The sequence below is a fragment of the Schistocerca cancellata genome, chromosome 4 (assembly GCF_023864275.1).
Source record: "Schistocerca cancellata isolate TAMUIC-IGC-003103 chromosome 4, iqSchCanc2.1, whole genome shotgun sequence".
In the NCBI taxonomy this organism is placed as follows: domain Eukaryota; kingdom Metazoa; phylum Arthropoda; class Insecta; order Orthoptera; family Acrididae; genus Schistocerca; species Schistocerca cancellata.
Window position 1 is genome coordinate 762,499,176 of NC_064629.1, and position 12,482 is coordinate 762,511,657.

The 12,482-nt window shown below is 41.0% G+C and overlaps 1 protein-coding gene across 1 annotated transcript in view; it reads left to right on the forward strand.

Moving 5' to 3' along the window:
* Positions 1-1,065: 1,065 nt before the first annotated feature.
* Positions 1,066-12,482, forward strand: part of LOC126184418 (craniofacial development protein 2-like) — a 122,386-nt gene continuing 110,969 nt past the window's right edge. The window contains exon 1 of the mRNA XM_049926806.1: positions 1,066-1,908. Within this exon, the coding sequence (XP_049782763.1) occupies positions 1,066-1,908 (843 nt within the window). The remainder of the gene's footprint in view (positions 1,909-12,482) is intronic.

Below are 12,482 nucleotides of genomic sequence, written 5' to 3' on the forward strand. Positions count from 1 at the left end.
TCTACCATCTGGTGAGCAAGATGTATGAAACAGGCAAAATACCCTCAGACTTCAAGAAGAATATAATAATTCCAATCCCAAAGAAAGCAGGTGTTACCATATGTGAACATTACCGAACAATCAGTTTAATAAGCCACAGCTGCAAAATACTAACATGAATTCTTTACAGACGAATGGAGAAACTAGTAGAAGCCGACCTCGGGGAAGATCAGTTTGGATTCCGTAGAAATACTGGAACACGTGAGGCAATACTGACCTTACGACTTATCTTAGAAGAAAGATTAAGGAAAGGCAAACCTACGTTTCTAGCATTTGTAGACTTAGAGAAAGCTTTTGACAATGTTGACTGGAATACTCTCTTTCAAATTCTAAAGGTGGCAGGGGTAAAATACAGGGAGCGGAAGGCTATTTACAATTTGTACAGAAAGCAGATGGCAGTTATAAGAGTCGAGGGACATGAAAGGGAAGCAGTGGTTGGGAAGGGAGTAAGACAGGGTTGTAGCCTCTCCCCGATGTTATTCAGTCTGTATATTGAGCAAGCAGTAAAGGAAACAAAAGAAAAATTCGGAGTAGGTATTAAAATCCATGGAGAAGAAATAAAAACTTTAAGATTCGCCGATGACATTGTAATTCTGTCAGAGACAGCAAAGGACTTCGAAGAGCAGTTGAACGGAATGGATGGTGTCTTGAAGGGAGGATATAAAATGAACATCAACAAAAGCAAAACGAGGATAATGGAATGTAGTCGAATTAAGTCGGGTGATGTTGAGGGTTCATGGTGTGAGTTCCTGTAGTCATGTCCTAGTTCATGAACCACGGGAAACGTATGAGTGGCCAAGTAAGTGGTCCCGACAGTCGGGATACCAGTTACTTTGGAATAAGGCTGGGCATCTCGGACATATTCTGAGTCGTGGTCACCTTTGTGCTCATACGGCAAAGACTACCAAATCCACCGGTTAGTCCCTCAGCCGTTAGGGGTAAAACCCAATGGGACTCGGGGCAAGTAAGGCTAGCAACCTGCTTCCCTGGTACTTTAAATATGATGCTGGCAACAATCAGAGCAAAATGCCTCGGACCTTTGGAGGTGACGGAGTCCCACCACTAATTGACAAACCAGGGACTCCTAAGATACGACTTGGCAAACAAATGGTAATGAGATGGGGAGCTATTAATATCAATGGGGGCTACTCTGGGAAGAAGGTAGAGCTGGCAGAGGCTGCAAGTAAGATGGGGCTGGACGTTTTAGCTGTTAGTGACATTCGGGTAAGGGGTGAGAAAGAAGAGGAAGTGGGAGAATACAAGGTCTACCTGTCAGGAGTCAAAGCAGGAATAGCACAATGGGGTGTAGGGATTTACATCAAGAAAGAAATGGAACCCAGCGTAGTTGCAATAAGGTATGTAAACGAACGACTGATGTGGATAGATTTGACAGTGTCTAGCAAGAAAATTAGGATTGTGTCAGTATATTCGCATTGTGAAGGGACAGATCAAGATAAGATGGATAGTTTTTATGAGGCACTCAGTGATGTAGTTGTTAGAGTAAAGGACAAGGACAGTGTTTTGCTCATGGGTGATTTTAACGCCAGGATTGGAAATCGAACAGAAGGGTATGAAAAGGTTATGGGTAAATTTGGAGAGGATATGGAGGCCAACAGGAACGGGAAACAACTCTTGGATTTCTGTGCCAGTATGGGCTTAGTAATCACAAACTCCTTTTTTAAACATAAGAACATTCACCGGTATACTTGGGAAGGCAGGGGAACCAGATCTGTCATTGACTATATAATAACAGATCAGGAATTCAGGAAGGCTGTGAGGGACACATGTGTATTCAGGGGATTCTTTGATGACACTGATCATTATTTAATCTGCAGTGAAATTGGGATTGTGAGGCCGAAAGTGCAGGAGGTCAGGTCCATATGTAGGAGGATAAGAGTGGAGAAACTTCAGGATAAGGAAATCAGGCAGAAGTACATAACAGCGATCTCAGAAAGGTACCAGTTGGTTGAATGTAGTCAATTACAGTCATTGGAAAAGGAATGGACAAGGTACAGGGACACAGTACTAGAAGTGGCTAAAGAATGTCTTGGAACAGTAGTGTGTAAAAGTAGGATGAAGCAAACATCTTGGTGGAATGATACAGTCAAGGCAGCCTGTAAAAGGAAAAAGAAGGCGTATCAAAAATGGCTACATACCAGAACCCAGATAGACAGAGAAAGTTATGTTGAAGAAAGAAACAAAGCCAAACAGATAATTGCAGCATCCAAGAAGAAATCGTGGGAAGACTTTGGAAACAGGTTGGAGACTATGGGTCAAGCTGCTGGAAAACCATTCTGGAGCGTAATTAGCAGTCTTCGAAAGGGAGGTAAGAAGGAAATGACAAGTATTTTGGACAGGTCAGGAAAACTGCTGGTGAATCCTGTGGATGCCTTGGGCAGATGGAGGGAATATTTTGAAGAGTTACTCAATGTAGGTGAAAATGCGATCAGTAATGTTTCAGATTTCGAGGTAGAATGGGATAGGAATGATGATGGAAATAGGATCACATTTGAGGAAGTGGAAAAAATGGTCAATAGATTGCAGTGCAATAAAGCGGCTGGGGTGGATGAAATTAAGTCGGAACTCATCAAATACAGTGGAATGTCAGGTCTTAAATGGCTACACAGGATAATTGAAATGACCTGGGAGTCGGGACAGGTTCCATCAGACTGGACAAAAGCAGTAATCACACCAATCTTTAAACATGGAAACAGAAATACAGAGGTATCTCTTTAATCAGCGTTGTGGGTAAAATCTTCTCAGGTATTGTTGAAAGGAAAGTGCGAGTATTAGTTGAGGATCAATTGGATGAAAATCAGTGTGGGTTTAGGCCTCTTAGAGGTTGTCAGGACCAGATCTTTAGCTTACGGCAAATAATGGAGAAGTGTTACGAGTGGAACAGGGAATTGTATCTATGCTTTATAGATCTAGAAAAGGCATATGACCGGGTTCCTAGGAGGAAGTTATTGTCTGTTCTACAAGATTATGGAATAGGAGGCAAACTTTTGCAAGCAATTAAAGGTCTTTACATGGATAGTCAGGCAGCAGTTAGAGTTGACGGTAAATTGAGTTCATGGTTCAGAGTAGTTTCAGGGATAAGACAAGGCTGCAACCTGTCTCCACTGTTATTCATATTATTTATGGATCATATGTTGAAAACAATAGACTGTCTGGGTGAGATTAAGATATGTGAACACAAAATAAGCAGTCTTGCATATGCGGATGACTTGGTTGTGATGGCAGATTCGATTGAAAGTTTGCAAAGTAATATTTCAGAGCTAGATCAGAAATGTAAGGACTATGGTATGAAGATTAGCATCTCCAAAACGAAAGTAATGTCAGTGGGAAAGAAATATAAACGGATTGAGTGCCAAATAGGAGGAACAAAGTTAGAACAGGTGGACAGTATCAAGTACTTAGGATGCATATTCTCACAGGATGGCAACATAGTGAAAGAACTGGAAGCGAGGTGTAGCAAAGCTAATGCAGTGAGCGCTCAGCTACGATCTACTCTCTTCTGCAAGAAGGAAGTCAGTACCAAGACCAAGTTATCTGTGCACCGTTCAATCTTTCGACCAACTTTGTTGTATGGGAGCGAAAGCTGGGTGGATTCAGGTTACCTTATCAACAAGGTTGAGGTTACGGATATGAAAGTAGCTAGGATGATTGCAGGTACTAGTAGATGGGAACAATGGCAGGAAGGTGTCCACAATGAGGAAATCAAAGAAAAACTGGGAATGAACTCTATAGATGTAGCAGTCAGGGCGAACAGGCTTAGATGGTGGGGTCATGTTACACGCATGGGAGAAGCAAGGTTACCCAAGAGACTCATGGATTCAGCAGTAGAGGGTAGGAGGAGTCGGGGCAGACCGAGGAGAAGGTACCTGGATTCGGTTAAGAATGATTTTGAAGTAATAGGTTTAACATCAGAAGAGGCACCAATGTTAGCACTGAATAGGGGATCATGGAGGAACTGTATCAGGGGGGCTATGCTCCAGACTGAACGCTGAAAGGCATAATCAGTCTTAAATGATGATGATGATGATGATGATGATGATGTTGAGGGTATTAGATTAGGAAATGAGACACTTAAAGTAGTAAAGGTGTTTTGCTATTTGGGGAGCAAAATAACTGATGATGGTCGAAGTAGAGAGGATATAAAATGTAGACTGGCAATGGGAAGGAAAGCGTTTCTGAAGAAGAGAAATTTGTTAACATCGATTATAGATTTAAGTGTCAGGAAGTCATTTCTGAAAGTATTTGTATGGAGTGTAGCCATGTATGGAAGTGAAACATGGACGATAAATAGTTTGGACAAGAAGAGAATAGAAGCTTTCGAAATGTGGTGCTACAGACGAATGCTGAAGATTAGATGGGTAGATCGCATAACTAATGAGGAGGTACTGAATAGGATTGGGGAGAAGAGTTTGTGGCACAACTTGACCAGATGAAGTGATCGTTTGGTAGTACATGTTCTGAGGCATCAAGGGATCACCAATTTAGTATTGGAGGGCAGCGTGGAGGGTAAAAATCGTAGGGGGAGACCAAGAGATGAATACACTAAGCAGATTCAGAAGGATGTAGGTTGCAGTAGGTACTGGGAGATGAAGAAGCTTGCACATGATAGAGTAGCATGGAGAGCTGCATAAAACCAGTCTCAGGACTGAAGACCACAACAACAACAACAATTCGTCTGTGAAATGGAAGTAGAGTATTTATCGCAACAAAGAAAAGACTTGGAATCACTTACATAAAAAATGAAGTTACATGCCAGATTATTCGGGCAAAACACAGAATCAAGTCTGAGCATAAACTTATAACTGGATCTATTTACTGACCACCGAACCCACGCCCAGAGTTAAACGAAAACAGTAAAGAGAAACTCATCTCGCCAAAACGCATGTACTCAGTCATACTATAATGAGTAGAGAAGATTTTAATCATACAGGTGCCGTTCGAAATAATTGTACTTTCATAAGTATTGGTCACGGTAAGACACTCTTGCTGAACATTTCTATATACATTTTCTCAAAAAAAACCTTAGATAGTTCGGAAGCCAACTCGTAATGGAAATATATTCAATCTAATGGCAGTTAATGGACGAGACCTGTCTCAGGACGTTCATACACAAAATGTTATCAGTGATTTTTTTGCGGTTGTATAAGAGGCTGCCCATTAAACAGAGACAGTTAAAAAAACTGTTAAAATTTTCGAGAGGAAATGCCATACCTGTTACATCATATATGCTGCTGTGAGACAAAAGTGTCATAGCCATAATGGAACAATGTTTGCGGTTGCCTATTGCATCGTGACTGTACCAAGACACGCTCCTCTTCGTTCAAAGCTAATCAATGGCCACCAATGTTCTCCTTCAATCCTCCAAAAACAGGGAATCACATGGGGAGAGATCGAGATCTTTTGGAGGTTGTGCAAGGACTTGCAACGAAACTTCTGCAGCGAACTCAAAGCAAGCTTAGTAATATTTGGATGGGCATTTTGTACCATGGTTATCTAGACTACGCGGCAGACGTTCTCGTGGTGTTACATATCCTCCAGACAGTCTCGAACTCAGCGATATCCATATGTTCGGGTACCTTAAGAAAGATATTCGTGGTCATCAATCTGCTCCGTACGAATCTGTTCCTGGTACAAAAGTGATTCTTTAGGCAAATCTGGGCAGATTTGCATTACGAGCTAAGTTATAAATGAATAAATCAGTTGAAGCGGGAATGTGTCAGTTAGAAGACGGTCAGAGGGTCGTGTCTGTTTATTTGCGATGAAAGTAATATTTTAAGAGAATGAGGTAGCATTGTGTTCTGTAATAGTGGGAACGTGTTACCTGGAGAAGAGAATTGCATTACCATGAGAATGGAAGAAGCTTGAGGGTGTAGAAACGTGTGAGACGTTGAAGTTTCCAGTTATTTATCATAGCACCACCGTTTCAGTGAAAAAGCAAATTATCAAAGAAGACACGATTTCTTCCAAACTGTCAACAGAGAAGAGCGGATAAAAGATGAACAGACATAGGACATAAAATTGAAACTCAAGGTTCAGCAGAACGTCTTCTCGATAATCTTGTGTTCCCTGCGTCGAAGATTCCAGACCTCGAAAATGTGAGAAGGGGCTTTCCGACCTCACAAAAAGAAAAAATACGATGCACCAACAGGGACTGTGTACGAAATAGATGAACTCGTTATTTTAAGTATCGAAAAGGAGGTGACTGAAGTACAATTATTATCAACAAACTTTCCGAAGCAAGACGATTCACAGGAGCAACAGTATGAATTAATAGAATTTTTGCGAATTAATTTATTCGTTTTTGATATGACCCATCGTCAAAATATCGTCCTCCCGAGGACATACGGTTTGCTATGGCTCCTTCGGTATCTAGCTGTTGCAGGAGATACATCTCAGGTGAGGGAGCTACGACATTTCCCTACTGATAGCCCTTATTTTCGAGCCATCAGTGGCTGTTTACATTTGAGCTAAACTATATGTAGCAGACTACACGTAGAGATAAGTGACAATGAAGAATAACGAAGCTGACTAAGTTACTCCAGGACAAGGGCAATAAATACAAAATATATTCGACTCTTCACAAGGACGCGTAATTTATACGTAGTCACTAGTATTTAAATAAAGCAATGAACACATATTTTCGTGAGACCAAAATGTAAATAAATCATTACATATTACAACAGCTGCCGTAAGGATTTGCGATATTTACGTTTGTTTTGTAAAGTCTGTTTATTTTATCACTTCTCAGCTAACTGTATTATCAAATCTGAACTTAACTAATATGATTCCCTACTCTGCAGCCCTATAGTTTAGATAAACATTTCAAGTCTCAGGTTTGAGTCTCACTGATGTTTTAATTCACCACGTTCAATAATTTTCGGTAATTCGTATTAATTAATACTTTCTTAACTCTCCTTATAAAAAATGAAGGAAAGTGTGTTGACACACGGCACTTCATTCCTCGAATCAGAGAAATTATTTATCCTTCTAAATACCTACATACATAATATTACCATTCTACTATATCTGTACTTACTTTATGTGCTTATGTGTGCATATCCGTATGTGGAATCAAGACATATGTGATAGCCAAGAGCAAAACCGGGCCACCCAAGTGTAGGTTGTTGTTCTAGTCTTCGGTCCAAAGACTGGTTTGTTGTAACTCTCCATGCTACTCCACCCTGAACAATCCTCTTCATCTCCGAGTAATTGCTGTTACCTACTTTTTTCTGAATCTGCATACTGTATTCATATCTTCGTCTCCCTTTACGACTTAAAACCCCTACGATCCCTCCATTACTAAATTGGTGACCCCTAGATGCCTCAGAGTGTGTCCTACTAACGAATCCTTTCTTTTAGCCAGGTTGTATCACAAATATCTCTTTTCCCCAATTCTGTTCAGTACCCTTTCATTAGTTACGTGATCTATCAATCGAATGTTCGGCGTTCTTCTGTATCACGACGTGTCAAAAGCTTCAATTCGATTCTTGTGTACACTGTTTATCATGCAAGTTTCACTTCCATACATGGCTACACTCGACATAAATACTTTCAGAATGGGTTTTCTGACACCTCTGGAATGTTTATCCTAGGAGGGTGCTATCATCATTTAACCATACAGTGGAGCTGCGAGCCCTAGGAATGGTCTTAAAAGGCCAGATCAGTCAGTCATCGAGACTGTTGCCAATGCGACTATAGAAAAGGGTGGTGCCCCTATTGAGGAACAATTACAACTGTGGTACGGCTATGTATGACTGAGGCACTCCCACCAGCAGCAAGGTTTATGGTTCATATGGCTGGGGGGGGGGGGGGGGGGGGTGCGGCCGAGTAGGTTCGGCGAAAGTATTGCTGTCGTAATAAGTAAGTTTGGTGATGCAGTAGCAGGTTTGTTGATGGCATTTCGTGATTGTTGATTGACAGTTATCTGTACTGAGTAATATTAAAGTATTAAAGTGTGCTTCAATAGTACTAGAGCGAGTGTTGTTGTATTAATATTTTAATCCATGTTATGTGTTCCGACAGTGTATTAATTTATAACCCTTGTAAGATATTAAGTTGTGCACTATTTTTATTATGTTGAGAAATGTCTGTACTCATTAGTGTTCACATTTACTGTTGACACCTTGTCAGCTTGTCTCTGAGTTTAGTCTTCTGAACATGTTTCTGCTTTAATACATACCAATTGTTTCTGCCTCCTACGTAAGAAAATCAGTATTTGTCGTTTTGAGTTTGTTGTGGAATTAGAATATGATTAGTGAGAGCTGTGGAGTTTGAACCAATGATGTCCTATAACTTGACACGTGAATTTGATGACATAGTATCCTCCCACGGTTTAGCCAACGGCAGTTATCGATAAGCACTTGTTCTAACATTCTGCGTGGTTTCTGCGACTGTTTGTTCTAAGTCGTGTCTCCCTACAACTTTCGCGCAACGACGCTCTGAGCGTGTTTTTTTGGGAATTGACTAGTTTGAACCTGGGTCCTGTTGCTGGTAAGGAGATGCCATACCACACATGACATGTAGAGTTCAAAAGAGTTCAGTGAAACTAGCGATGATATAATCAAGTGCTTAACGATTTCTGCGTCAGCTCCACTGCACTCCCTGTAAAAGAATCTTAATACTAACAAAATTTATTGGGAGGGGTTCAAGGCTTTCCTATTTTTAGTTAGCTGGTAAAATATCGTCGAAAAAGCAGTTAAGTTTTATTCTACTCACAAAACATTGTTTATAAATTGCACTATTGGTAAAAGGAAATATTTTAATACAGGATGATAAAAACCAACTGCGTTCAATAAAAATGTGAACGAATATTCCCTGAATGGGTTTCCAAGTTCTACAATGGATCGAAGGATGACCTGTGTCGCATCACATCTATAATCTAGATTTAAGTTAAGTTTCATAAAAGAGAAAACTATCAAAATGATCTACAGTGACCCTCAATTATCTTTAATTACTTATCTAACTTGTCGTAAATTACAGTGGCTGATGTGGCTTCTCAATAATTATATAACAGAAAAATCATCGCGTTTCAGATTTTAACTTCTAGTAGCAAATGTGAATACCATGAGCTTTAATTGACGATCGACATTAGTATTATGCAAAAATGGGGTGTAACAGATGAGGCTTCTGCTGTGAAGCCTAATGCGCTCAAAAATGCGGCATCGCATGCGTTCATTGCCTTGTCGGTGTTAAGGCAGCGTCAGGGGTCGGCGGGTGTCGCAGCTCCTCACATCTCGGAAGCAGCTCTCTCCTAACTTCTCCTTACAATTTACCGAAGTTGGTTTAAAAAAAGCTATCTGGCTGTGTTTACAACTGACCAATCAGGGTCTCAATGTTAACCGTAAGCTACGCCTACAAAATTCTGTCTATCCAGTGAGATACGTTATACTTTTCGTGGTGGGGCAATGTTTTTAACGTTTGCAACGTAACAGAGACGCGGAAAAGACTCAAACTAAAATTTGCAGCTGGTGTGCCCCTTTTAGTGTTATCGTAAGATCTAAACTGTTCCTCTGGAGGACTCTATCTTTGAACATGGGCTGGGGGGTGGTTTTGACAGTCGGCTAGCGACGTGGGTGTCCGTCCCTTATCGTAGGGCCTCCTAACCTACACGATTCTGCTCTCGGCTTCTGTTCTCGTTTGTCCCCTCAGAACTGAGTCTGTTTCACGGTGGGAAGGTATTACATGCATTTAGGTGCTCTTGTGTTAGTTTGTGGTATTCCATTTGCTCACTCGTTGATCGTATTACTTTGGGTAATATAAAGTCAGGATTTATTTGGATCTATGTGACATACTGTCGGATATGCTATCGTGTCAGGGTTTTCATGGAAGGTGTTGGATTTGCCCGACACCTTACATCGTCACATACGACAGTCGACATTTTAATCCAGCATTCCAGCTGAAAGTAAAATTCATCAGGTCACATCGGCAACATGCAGACACTGACTGAATCGTAAGCAACAAACACAAGTGAAAGTGGTAATACAAGCAAAATTCGCAAGTAGCTTATGAACCCGAGAGTGTTGTACCGGGTTGACGAGAGACGCAAAATTGGAAAAAAGAATTTGATGAACAGGCGCTGCAGAAGTTAAAATCCACGCCCTTGCTCACGGAGGTTCAACGAAAATGCAATACGCAGCTTTCTCCGCAGAACTGATCGAATACCCCTTGTTGTGAGACGAGTGGGCGGTGCGAACCAAAGACTTTGAAGATTGTGTGACAAGCTGGACGGAGCTGGGGCTTAATAGATTAGCGCTGTATGGCCTCCGTAAATGGGTCAGTGGCGCACTACAAATCGAGATCAAATGTATCTAGCTGATGGTGTGTCGGATACTCATGAGGCTTTTTTAGCCTAGGCGACATTCCATCAACATCACCCTGATCAGTTGCCGAAGCATTCATTACATCGTACAAGGATGGGCAGAATTCGTGAAAAAGTGTTTAGTACACACGGTACACGGTACAGAAATGTAGGTAAAAATAGAAATTGACAGCAGTGATAATTTTTGTTGTAAATGTAAGTGTAAATCAAAAGCATAAGCGTGTGGTAAGTGGAAGTAGTGTATTTATCGCAAGAGCCAACTAACTAAGATCTCGTTGAGATACGAATTGAAGCGGCATTCCCAAATATTTAGGCAAGAAACAGTATCAATATGGGCAAAGTCTTATAACTGGATATATTTACTGCTCACCTGACACACGCCCAGATGCATCCGAAAACATTAAGGCTAAAGTGTATGTTCACCATTCATACTGCCCTGTTTGGAGAAGATTTTAATCATAGCTGTATCGATAGGGATAATTAAACATTTATAAGTGTTGGTCACGGTAAGGCACCTTGCTGAACATTGCTAAATGCCTTTTCTAAAAGTACCTAGTTAGTTTGGATGGCCACTCGTGATGGAAATTTATTCGGTCTAACGGCAATAAACTGACTAGACCTGTATGAGGATTATTATACTCAGAGCAGTATCACTGACCTTGAGGTGGTTATATAAGTGGGAGCCAGTGGAAACACGTTATACCAACGCCTGCTCCTCTACGTCAGAAGCAAATCGACGGCCACGAATGTCCTACTTCAGTACTCCAAAAACGCGGAAATCAAGATGGGAGAGATCGGGATCGAATGGCGAATGTGTAAGGGCTTCCAGCGGAACATCTGCAGCATATTCAGAACAAGCTTAACAATATGAAGATGAGCATAACGTTGGGATGGTTATTTCGAGTACACTGATGAAATTTCTTGGTAAGACATTACACATACTCATTACTGCCCTAACTTCTGGCATTCCTATTTCCATATTTTCTGGGCTCTGAAAGAAGATATTCGTGTCAAAAGATGTTCCCAAGAGGAACATATAGACGCCCAGATAGAATCGTGATTCCTTAGGCACATCTACACAAATTTTTGTTACGAGTCAAGTGATAACTGAGAAAGCTAATAGAAGCACGAAAGGGGCAGTTTAAGGACGGGCAAAGGGACGTGTCTGTGTATGAGTGAAGAAATGATAATTTTACAGAAATCTGGTAGTATTCTGTGTAGTATATAAATGGAATGTGTAACGTGGAGAAGAAAACTGCTGGACGGTGACCATGGAAACACTGCACCTGCCGAGACGGGTGAACCAAAGAAGCTTCAAGCTAATTATTATAGCAGCATCGTTGCAGTGAAACAGCAAACATTCAGGGAAGACACGATTTCTTCGAAGTTATCAGAAGCGAATAAAACACAGACATAGATAGGAGACGTAAGAGATAAGATTCAGGAACTGAAGATGCAGCAAAACATCGTCTCCATAATCCTCTGTTTCTTGCGTCGAAGGTTCCGGACATCTAAAGTGTGAGAAGAGACGAACCGGTCTCAGAAAACGAGAATATACGCTGCAGCAACCCGGAAAGTGTACGAAAAAGATGTACTCGTTATTTTAACGAAGGAAGCATTAGGTCGACTGGACTACAATTCTTACCAGCGATCTTTACAGCTCAAGACGATGCACAACAGCAACAGTATGGATTATTAACATTTCTTTGAATTAATTTGGTCTTTTTCGATCCCAACTATCTTCAGCTCATCGTCCTCCAGTGGACAGCTGGTTTTCTATGCTACCTGCGCTATTCCGCTGCTGCAGAAGATACTTCTCAGGTGAGGAAGCAACAACTACTGGACGTGATCCTCTTCGACAGATCAGTGGCTTATTACTTTCGAGACAAACAGACTTCACGTAGAGCTGAATAACAATGAAGAAGGACGGAACTGAATAAATCATTTCAGAACAATAACAATAAACTGAAATGTATTCGATTTTACACTATGACGCTTGATTTTTTCGCAGTCAGATGCTTTATCTCACTAGTTAAATTTAGCAGTGAAATCGTGCTTACCTGGGAGCAAAATGTAAAATGAATCTTTACTGTTTCTTTCCGCTGGC